At 33.0% G+C, this 12,346-nt stretch overlaps 1 protein-coding gene across 1 annotated transcript; it reads left to right on the top strand.

The window, feature by feature from the left end:
* On the top strand, positions 4,355-5,804 carry LOC109712415 (leucine-rich repeat extensin-like protein 6). The gene has a single exon (XM_020235971.1). It carries the CDS (start codon positions 4,520-4,522, stop codon positions 5,696-5,698), a length of 1,179 nt encoding a protein of 392 aa, XP_020091560.1. The 5' UTR covers positions 4,355-4,519; the 3' UTR covers positions 5,699-5,804.

Here is a 12,346-nt window from a genome sequence, read left to right as displayed (position 1 = left end):
GTCACTGTATAATTAAATTAGCATGACCTAGTCATGGAGCAATAAGTGGGATTTGTTGTAATACCTAAAGCTTAATAATGTATTTATGAGGGTTCACACATGCATTAGCATCTTTGAGAACAGATTCAGTGAATACATCAATTAAGTGGTAGTTCAAAATTGGTTGGTCATTGTCCCCTAGGCCTCCTTATGTTCTTTTCTATGTTTGTTGTTTCTGGTCCCAATCAAAATGTTACTGTTATGAACACCTTAATTTATTCACTTGTTCAAAAAATTTTCCTGTTGAGGATGTGCCCACACATTCCATTAAAAAGTAGGCTTCATTGCTTTGATATGATCAATATTTGATAGCAATGGCTACCTAGTTCCAGTGCACACATTTAACTTTTTGGCAAAAAAGTTAAAACATATCTATAATGATGAGTGTTTTAAAAGGTTCTGCCAAAACTTTTTAGTACTACAAATAATTTTTCCACTGAACAAATATAAACTAGACAATACAAAGTTTTAGACCTTTCGATCTACCTCAAAAGTTGAAATCGCACTGCACAGTACTACTGTAATGGTGTCTAATACTGTTAGGGCGTGTTTGTTTCGCTTTTTTTCATCCTGGAATCGGAATCGAAATGGGTGAATCCGTTTGTGAGTGTTTAGTACGCGGGAGTTCCATTCCAATTCCAATTCCCGAGTGGAATGGAAATTCTCCAATCGCCTCTTTTTTCAATCCAGCCTAGGAGGCCGGATTGGAAGTTGAATCCGGACGGAATGGATATTTATTCAAATTAAATTTATTTTTTTAATTATTTAATTAAAATATAAGTTAAAATTTAAAAATTTAATATATAATTTTAAATTATAATTTGAACTTAAATTAAAAATTAAAATTTAATCAAGTATTTCGAATCTAACTTATGAATTTGAATTTAAATTAAATTTTAATTTATATAAAGTTTTATTCAAATTTTATTTCAAACTTAAATTAAATTTATAGATTTAAATTAAAATTTAAATTGTAATTTTAAGTTTGAATTTGAATAAATCAAAATTTATTTTCATATTTTGAATTATCCACTCAACTTCAAAATTTATTTTTTTTAAAAAAAAAAGATTTAAAGTTTTGACATTATTTCAAAATTTTGATGTAAATTTTTAATTTGAATTTAAATTAATATATTATAAAGATAATGTTAGTATATTAATTTGATTACGTTTTTTATATCCACCTGAACCAAACACAGACAATGGGAATGATTTATTCCGATTCCGATTTAGGTGATGAACCAAACAGAATTAGGTAATGAATCATTTCAATTCCGATTACAGCTTATTTTGATTCCGTTTCTGATTCCGACTCCGACTTCGAACCAAACACGCTCTTAGTGTCGTAAAGAACAATCGCTACTACAGCACCCGAAGTAAAGCCAAACTCGATCCTCTTTAGTTGAGGCAAGAATCAGTAAAGGTGTCCGTGGACCGCGTCGGGTTTGGATAGTTGATATACTGTACTTGTACCCTAAAAAGAAATAGTTAAAAAATATATATATACATCCTACTCATTTAACTTCGGGTCGGGTCCAGATCTGAATACTTAAGTTACTAATGTATCTATCGGGTCTATTTGAGCGGGTGTAGATAGTAACTATCCGTATACTACCCGTTCAAAACCGGATACGGGTTGGGTAAGGCTACCTGTATATATATTTTTTTATAGACTTTATTATTAAATTATTTGGGCAAAATTTATTTCGACCATTATATTTACTTATTAAAAGTCTAAAATTTAAAATAATTTTATATGTAAACATACAAAAATTAAAAATTTATGATACCATATTACAGATAAAGAGAATATAAGTTGTAGTAATTACTTATATTATATACTAACATTCAAAAAAAGGAGGAAAAAAATAAAGATGAATCAGAAAATTTACTGAATAGAATATTCATTTAAAAAAACTAGATTGTCGACTATGATGGGAGAAGGGATTTGAAAAAAAAACTCACTTGTACCACACCTGTAAAGGATTAATATCGCTAATGATGACGATGATGGAAATATTGTTTCATAAAAAACTCTTAGGCGGAAATAAAACACAAAAAATAAAGAGTTAAAAACGAAGAGTAAAAAAATTAGAAAAAAGAAAGTAGTAAAAGAGCGGCTAGGGTTTAAGTGTTTCCCTAGGATGAAAATACTTAGAGATCCCTCGTCTATAAGTCCTATTAAAATTGATCCCTCAACTTTAAAAGTTCAAAATTTTTTTATTTACTATCGAATATTTCATCGGGTCTGGGTTCGGGTCCGGGTCCGGATTTAAAAACTACTCTGGACCCTACCAATTTAAAAGTTGGGTTCGGATCAGGTCCAAATCGGGTGTGGGTATAAAATATCCGGACCCATACCCGAAACTTTAGTGGGTATTTTTTTTTATCCGTATACTATCCATTTTTTATCGGGTCCGGTTCGGGTCCGGATAGGATCCGGATAGGGTCCGGGTCAGGTATGGTATATCAGATATTTTGGACAGTTTTAGGCAAGATATATACATAGTGATAGATTTTCTCTCTATTCACGTCAAATTAAAATTACCAGAGAATCATTCGAAACATGTCAACAAACAAAAAGATGCAAAGTTAACTTCATTAGATGGTGGCATCACATCTTTATTTTTATATCAACATGAAAATTAGTACTAACTAATGAATATTAATTTTTTCTTCCTTCTCAAGATACAAATGACAATGGTAGGGAAGATGTACTTTAATATTAACTAATTAAAATTGCACCAACAAAATGTACTTTAAATGATCGAGTCTTAATATATATATATATATATATATATATATATATATATATATATATATATATATATGATTTTGGTTTTTAAAAATGGTACGATAAATGCAAGATGTTTAAATACAAGTATATATATATATATATATATATATAGGTGTTAGCTAGTATCGTACCAATAAATAGCTTAGTTATTTAAGCTTTAGTTACATGTTGCACGCCATGGTTTAGATCTGAATATGTTCTTAGGTGACCTAAGTTGACAATAAAAAGTTTAAAATCCATAATAAGTTAGCTCACATCTCAAAGCAAGATGAAACTTGGTCAATTACTCGAAACTTGCACGGATGCATGAATTAATACATGCAGGGGTTTTGATTCAGTCCACAAGTTTCTTAAGGGTTTCCAAAGGTGAGTATTATTATAACGTACGTTTTATTAATTACATGGTCCCTTTTTATTTATGGTAAATTGATAAATACTCCTTATAAATCATGTGATTCTTTAATTAATAATCGTAATACGTACGCTCCTTCCATATTTAATGGAAACATTATTGGAATACGTACATGCAAATGTGGGATGCATAATTCATAGCATTCGTGTGTGTGTATATATATTAATTGTATTGTAATTTCAGGATAAATTAATTAATTGATTTGATCTAAAGTCCACCAGAAACTTGATTTCAAATTCAAATTCGATCCAAACCTGTAAATTCAGATTAAAATCTGTATGTTTTCAAATTATTAATACAAACAAAACCACAAAACATCAATCTAAAAATTAATTCATAAATTATCTTTAAGGAAAGTTTATTCTAAAATATTCAAGCGCGTGCCTCATAGAAGCTGTTGAGAGTAGAACTCAAAACCGTGTTCTTCAGTAGACTAATAATATATAGTAATAAACCAAATAAAAAAACAAAAATAAGGATCATTTTCTCTCCCTCCCTCCAATGGGATGAGACAAAACATATAAAATATATAAATATATATAATAAGAGTAGGGCTACTGTGCTGCTATTAGGAGTACAATAATCTTTGTACTCCTAAATTTCTAGCCGTTTATTAATTTTGATGGATGATTAAGATAAAAGAGGAAAGAAAAATTTTAAAAAAAAAATTAAAAAGAAGAGAAAATGAGGCACTCAATTTCTCACTAATTTCTCATCTCTCTTTTATCCTAACCATTCATCAAAATTAATACACGGTTAAAAATTTAGAAATACAAAGACTATTGTACTCCTAATAACACAGTAGTCCTGCTTTATATAATAAGCAATTCAGAGACAAAACTCAATCCACAATAAACAACATGCCCCCAATAAAAATCACATATATTATTAGTAATAGCCGTGTGTATATATACATATATACACACACACACATGAAGTCACTATATAAAATACATAATATTACTCCACAAATTAAGAACCTACTTACCTAGATGAGAAAATAAATTGAACATTATCCCACTAATATAATAAATCCAACTTACTACTAATAATATAAACTCTTCTCTCTCTCTCTCTCTCTCTCTCTCTCTCTCTCTCTCTCTCTCTCTCTCTCATATATTAAATAATCCATTTACACACACTTATCACCTAACCAAGCCTTTATTTAAACTTAATTCATATAAAAATTAGACTCCCACCTATTGCACATATAAAAGCAAATCCCACCCCTCTATAACACTAATCCATACACATACACATAACATGCTAACATGACTACTACCACCACCACCGCCACCACCACCACTCTCCTCCTTATTTTCTCTCTCCTCCCTCTCCTCTCCCTCCCTCAACCCTCCCCTCCTCCTTCGCCCTCGCCTCCGCACTCCGCGCCACTCGCGCCGATCAACCCGCGCCTGGAGAAGGCGTACGTCGCGCTCCAGGCGCTGAAGCATTCGATCACCGCCGACCCGAAGAACTTCACCGCTGACTGGTGTGGCCCCTACGTGTGCAACTACACCGGCGTGTTCTGCGCCCCCGCGCCCGACGACCCCTGCATCCTCACCGTCGCCGGTGTCGACCTCAACCATGCCCGCCTCGCCGGCACCCTCCCGGAGGACCTCGGCCTCCTCACCGACCTCTCGCTCCTCCACATCAACTCCAACCGCTTCTCCAGCGCCCTACCGCAGTCCTTCTGCGAGCTCAAGCTCCTCTACGAGCTCGACGTGAGCAACAACCGCCTCACCGGGCCCTTCCCCTCCGTCGTCCTCAAGCTACCCTCGCTCAGATACCTCGACATCCGCTTCAACAAGTTCTCCGGTGCCGTCCCGAGCGAAGTGTTCGACCGCGAGCTCGACGCGTTCTTCGTGAACAACAACGAGTTTGAGTTCGCCCTCCCGGCGAACATCGGGAACTCGACCGCGTCGGTGCTGGTGCTCGCAAACAACCGGCTCGGCGGGTGCCTGCCGGAGAGCCTGGGGGACATGGCGCGCACGCTGAACCAGCTGATACTGCTGAACAGTAATATCACGTCGTGCATTCCGCAGAGCATCGGGCGGCTGGACAAGCTCACGGTACTCGACCTCAGCTTCAACAACCTGGTGGGGCTGCTGCCGGAGAGCATAGGGAGGATGCGGCGGCTGGAGCAGCTCGACGTCGCGCACAACGCGCTCTCCGGGGACGTGCCGGAGAGTGTCTGCGAGCTGCCGAGGCTGAAGAACTTCACTTACTCGTACAACTACTTCTGCGGGGAGCCGGACCGCTGCCTGAAGGTCCGGCGGCACGACGACCGCGACAATTGCATTGCCGGCCGCCCCGACCAGCGCCCGCCCGACGAGTGCATCGCCTTCCTCCACCGCCCGCCGGTTTATTGCGATTCGAACGGTTGTATCGCGCCGCCACCCCCGCCGCCGCCGCCTCCACCGCCGCCGCCGCCGCCGTATTGGAGATGATTCTATATATATGAATTGTGATTGAAACATATAAGAATATTATTGTTGTATCATTAAAAGGTTATTAATTAATAATGTTACAGCTTTTTGTGGGAGTTAGGAGTGATTCATATTATATATTAAAGATCAATATTAAACAATGATTATGAAATTAAATTAAAGGAAATTTTAATTTGGCCAGAGCGAGGAGGACCTTTTATTAAATTCCTTGTGGTACCAACGTGGACTATATTTTAATTTCCAGGAGAAAACGAAGGCAAATTAAGAGGAGATCCTTTAATTTTCATATGCTTACCTATGTAAACGCTGAAAAAATATCTGAGTTAGTATTTTATTAATAATAAATTCAGTTTAAAGTAAATATTATAATAAAAATATTTTATGAATTAAAGCTCCATCATAAATTCATAATCATATAGTTTACTTCAAATATAATCTCTAGCTAATCAAATCATATTTTTAAATTACTTTTCAGGATAGTAATAAAATAAAAAAAACGAAGTTCACAATTTGAATTGAGTTTTCATCATGTATTTTGTTAGTATGCCCTTCACCTGAGTATAATATTTAAAGTATAATAGACTAAAAATATTATATTAATTATATCGCTAGGTGAATCAGGTAAATTTTATATATTTTTTTCTTTTCTTTTCATACTAGAATTTCTTCTAGACGAACTTTTTCCTATTCATGTGCTTGTTTGAGCACACTAACTAGCTAGCATGTTGAAATTAGAACCTACAATTCAGCTCAGGGTCGGCTCGTATTCGATTTGGAATGAGCGCAAAATCGATCACTTGTTTAATAAACGATCCAAATGTAATTTAAAATTTTCAACCCGAAATCTTAATGAGCTAAACATGAGCTGGGTTAACTTTTATATTTTGTACAAATTTTTACTATTTGGATTTTATGCTAACCCAAGTATTAAAAGATCTATATTTCATGAATTTTAATTACTAAATTAAGATTCTAATTTTTTAATTTACTTTCAACTTTTTACTTTGTAGTAGAGCTGACTATCTAATTTATTGTTCAGGAACCGACGCGTGTACAACTCGTTAATAAACAAGCCGAACATATTACGACGAGACAACTTATGTTCAGCTTGTTCAATAAACGAGTCAAACACGAACTAATTTCAACTCACTCGTGTTCGGTCCATTAACAACCCTAGTTAAAATATATGCAAAAAAAAAAAAGAAAAAAAGAAAAGAAAAGAAAAAAACTCATCAACAAAATTTGGAAAAAAATCTGAGTCCCTTTTTGAGAGTAGCCAAATTGGGTGACGCTTCCCAGCTTGATAGAGCTGTTTAGCACTAGCTAGAGAAGAGACTTTGAAACGAGTAAATATTTAGCCATGCACCAATTTTTTAATTGCTTGTTTTATATAATTTTGCGATATTTAATTTTAGAGTCCCAATCACAACTTGTAATGCAAATGACTAGCAAAGTTCTCAAGCAGACGCGGCCAAAAAGTCACGTCTCCTTCACAAATTATTATCCGGTTGACTAAGTCCATTAACTACTGGTGTACAAAAATTTATCAAATTATAAATTATTTTGAACCGGCTATTAAATTTTTTACTATTTAACTTTTTAATTTATTTGATTTAAATTAGTTAATAATATTTTGACTATAAAATTTAAATGCACCGTTCTTTTTTATAAGTTTAATTAGCATATATTATATAATTCTTAAAATTATAAATATATTATAATAAATAATTGGCTTTAATTTTGAAGTCTAAATATTACCGACCGATTCAAATCAAATGAATTAAAATTTTGAAATGCTATAGCATACAATTTAGACATAGATTATTGAAGTTTTGTATAAATGATAGTATTTGTTTAACGCCCATCACGAAAATGTCGAGGCCTAAAAGGATCTGCTGTTCATTCGTACTTTGAATTAATATTTTTATTTTTATTAAATTTGATTTACGATTGAATTGCGTGCTATATAGAATGATCAACTTCTTAAAAAAAATTTTTACCAGTTTTTTTCTGCTTAAAACAGTTCTAAAATAGCAGGCCACGGAGCGAAGATTCCCCTGATTAAGTTTCGTCGGGATTTGGAATGTTTCTTTTTCCTTGCAATGTACGTAATGGTGCGTTTGGTTCGCATTATGAAAGATTACTAATGTTAGCGGCTGAGAGTCCCGGCCCTTACCAGGTCAATAATCTTCCTCGGGAAGAGCGTTGGGAATGATGAGCGGCTGCGGATGGTGACTCTCGAAGTTTGCGCCCACGACGGATCAAGCGATTCGGTCGATGAGGGATCGAATCAGCCGGGTTCGAAAACCTCCACAGTAAATTCGCTTCGGCGGGATGAGCCGAATGAAGAGGGAAAGCCCGGAATTCGACTGGAAGACGAGCCGAATGGCTAAACAACTTGAGCTCTGATCGGCGAGAAGAGCCGAAAATGAATTTCTATTGAACAGACGTACAAAAACAGGGGAGTGATGCCCGTAGGGCAGACAGACTCCAAGTAAAAGAACAGGGGAGTGATGCCCGTAGGGCAGACAGACTCCAAGTATGCTTAAGTTACGCGAGCTACTCCTACGAAAAGCGGTAAATGCAGGAAAGAAAGATGCAGGAAAATAAAGGTGGTCTTTTGTGCGCAGGGGCGAAAACCTCTTTTCAGGGTATCGTATGCCTATTTATAAAACCGCCCTTGCGTTAGTTATTGCTTTTGCACGATCAGCCACTATCCCCTGATTCGTAGGACCACCTTCGGCCGATCGGAACCGCTCGTAACTGCTTGCGGTTGCTATAACTCCTCGGTCCAGCGCGGCTCATATGCGTCCGGTGCACTCTAGGTCTACCGTTTTAGCCGTCTTACGGATATAGACCGTGCGTGCAGCTGTTCGCCGCCTAACTGGCTCAACAACTTAAGATATAGATATCGAATAATTTTTCTATTCTTCTATTATAAGAATGTGGATTTCTGAGTTGGTTCGCACGTGATAATATTAATTTAACATTTATTTATATTAAAAAAATTACAATGAATTAATTAAAATTAAGTAATTTAATTTTAGAGAATTTTATCAAAAGTATTTCATATCTTTTTAGAAAAAAAAACGAGAAGAGAGTTATAAGTTAGGAGGAGAGAGACTAATTAAAAATAGATAAGAAGAATATAGCTCGAATTTAAGAGAGTGATGAGAGTGAAATTTAGAAGAAGATGAGAGAGAGAGATTAGTTTAGAGAGAGAAAAAAAGGTTTGAATTTTAGATGAGAAAAATAAGTTTAGAGAAGAGATATAAGTGTTAAGTATGTAAATTAAAATAATATTATTGCGGCGAGATAGAAAGAAAAAAAGAGATTAGACTATTATTTACTTAAATATTATATGGAATACCATCCTCCTCAGGAAGAGTAATTAGTACTTTGGGATTGAATTTATTTCATGAATCCAATTATACACTGGTATTTACTTAGTTCGTTTAAAGCAAACACCGTCATGTTTTTTTATTCATTGGGAATTACTAGGATCTTAAAAGATAGCGCGAACAAATACCCGAATAAATTACTCGATATAGTGAATATATATACTATCTATACTTATATATATACTATATATATTATTTAATATTATATATTATAGTATATTATGTATATAGTATATATAAGTCCGAGTTATTACTGTTATTGAGTATTGGCTCCTTATATCAATAAGTTTTCGCTCTTAGATTTATTTTATTATTCAATTTTAAATCCGTTTTGTTCATACTATTTAACAAACTAGTACTCACTTCAACTTGAGGGAGACCCTTTCATTTTAGGTGGCACTTCATTCTTATAACATCCATTAGTATAAGTGTTTAAAATTTCTAAGTATAAGAATGTCTTAATATAAGAGTATGTAGCCCCCAGAGTAATATATATTATTCTTTAATATATAAATTATATATATATTATATATATATATATTATATATATAATATATAAGTTTTGCTAGAAACTATTGATAGTAAATGGCATCATCGGTTAATATCGATTTCTGTTTTTCATTATTAGTTCAATTGATGATCGCACTGTAAAACTTGATTTAAAGCTATGATCCGCACGTTATATTTGAGTTCTTAGGTCTAGATTTATTTAATAGTTTAGATTTTTTAACAAAAATTTAGTTGGTTTGAATTTTCGTTATACTTTAAAGAGCAAACGCACAATATGGCATTAAATTATAGTTTTTGTGACCTTTGTCGTTTGTTAGTGATGCCAAAAAATCATTGAATTATTTATAGATAATTAAGTATGTATAGATCATTTTCAATGGTGCGATCGTCGATTGAGCTCTATCATCATAAAACATCCCGGTAGTAAGGCGAGCATTTATACGATAGTTAGCCAGTCAAACTTATCTAATATATATCTATAATATATATCTATATATATAATAGCAGAGAGAGAGAGACTGATAGCATGTGAAGAAGAAGGGAGGACGAGAGAGAGAGAGAGAGAGGTAGGGCTACTATACTTTATGGTAGTGGATTCTTCGTTATCATAAGTGTTTCCGACTTGGAGCTTCGAGATTGACGAATCAGCCGTTAATTATGATCTAGTTATTGTGACCTTCTAGAAATTAATTCATTTTTTTGAAATATAATAAAGTCCTCAAAAATGGGAAAATGACGAAATTTGACGACGTCCTTAAAAAAGATGTCGGTCCTCAATTAAGATGTATTATTGTATCTTTATTAGACTGATTAGAATTTTTATCAAATCACTATTCGATTTTTTAACATGTTAATATCAAATATCGGATACCGTGCCGTTAAAATTATCATTTTGTGAGTTTGATCGTCAGGTAATGATGTTAGAAAATATGAATGATTTATAAAGTTTTTAAATGCTCTAGATAAATATTACCGTATGTGGATCGTCGTTGGTAAGTTATCATGAAATTAATTTATGAGTACGGGTGAGCTATCTAAGAGTATATTAGCGCCTTCTTTATATATATATATGTTAATATTATATATATTTATGTATATAATATATATATATATATATATTTATACATTATATTATCTTTTACATTATTATATAATCATATTATAACTATGATATGTATTATATTATTATATTATATATTACATCTATATATATATAGATACTTATTACATATATAATATTATATATATATCTATTATATAGTTTGAGCTAGTACTCCTAAGCATCATGGCGGTTTGGTGTTTTGGTTTTTTTGCAATTGTGATTGAGAGATTTAGGGTTGGAAATGATGTGATTAGGTGGTGTATAGGTGGTGTAGGTGATAGTGTTTGATTCAATGATTTTAGTAATCAAGGAGTAGATCCTAAAGGCTAGAATTAAAGCACTGGTTGGTGATGTTTCTAAATTTCTAGCTCATTTCTTATATTATATATATATTATATATATTATATATATTATATATATATATATATATGATTGACGGGCTACTCTTATGCAATTCTCACTGTTACAATTTTTTAGCTTTGATAACTTTTATTTCTACCTTGGCATTTAATAATATAATCCAATGGGACCACTCCATTAGGGATGGGACCATCATATTAATCGATTATATTATCCCGTTCTAAATTTTTCATCAGGGTTTAAAATATTCATAGTAAAAGAGTGTTTACTTTTTTAATAGTATTCATAATTTATGTATAATATTACTATATACTATATGATAGTATATATATATATATATATATGTATAATCTACATATATATATATATATATATCTACATATTATTATAATACGATATATTATTAGTATATTATATGTATATATATATATATCTATATAATATAACTAAACATATATATATATAATATATACATAACATATATAGTTAATATATATATATATATATAGTGGCTAGAATACTTCCTAAAAGCCATCATGGGGTGGCTTGATTTTAGCCATGTGGATTGAGAGATGAGGGTTGGAATGATATGTGATAGGGTGATAGGTAGTGGTAGTGTGATAGTGTTTGATTCAATATTATTAGTAAATCAAGGAGTAGAATCCAAAGGCTAGAAACTTAAAGCACCAAGTGTTCGGTCGTTTCTAAAAAATATTCTAGACTCAATTTTATACTATAGACTATATATATATTATATATATATATATTATATATATATAACTTATATAGAGTTGACTGGGCTACATTAGTAGCAAAAGTCTCACTGTGCTACCAGTTTTTTAGCCTTTTGGAATAACTCTTTTCATTATTTCTAACCATGGATTAAATACTTATACCCACATGTGGGACCACTACAAACCTTATGGACCACTCCAACTCTAATCGGACTAGATCGATCCCATTCTACAATTTTCTCCAAGGTGTAAACTTCACTAGTTAAAGAGTGTTTACTATTAATAGTATCCAGAGCAATTCGTATATATATATATATATATATATATATATATATATATAGGTATGTATGTATATATTATATATTCAAAAGTTGTCTAGAATCTATTATACTGCGATGCTTTGATGTTTAAATTTGTTAAGTTTCTTTTGGCTTCATCTAGCCTAATCAGGTCCAACTTTTACAGGCTAAAAAAATATGTATCTTATTTAACAATATCACGGGTACTTTTCTTTATCTACCGTGGTTCAAACCTCGTATGT

Source organism: Ananas comosus, linkage group 7, assembly GCF_001540865.1.
Source record: "Ananas comosus cultivar F153 linkage group 7, ASM154086v1, whole genome shotgun sequence".
NCBI classification, from domain to species: Eukaryota; Viridiplantae; Streptophyta; class Magnoliopsida; order Poales; family Bromeliaceae; genus Ananas; species Ananas comosus.
This window is presented reverse-complemented; position numbering and strand designations above follow the sequence as displayed.

Coding starts and splice junctions, on each gene's coding strand:
- LOC109712415 (XM_020235971.1), top strand. CDS start 4,520: ATGACTACTACCACCACCACCGCCACCACCACCACTCTCCTCCTTATT.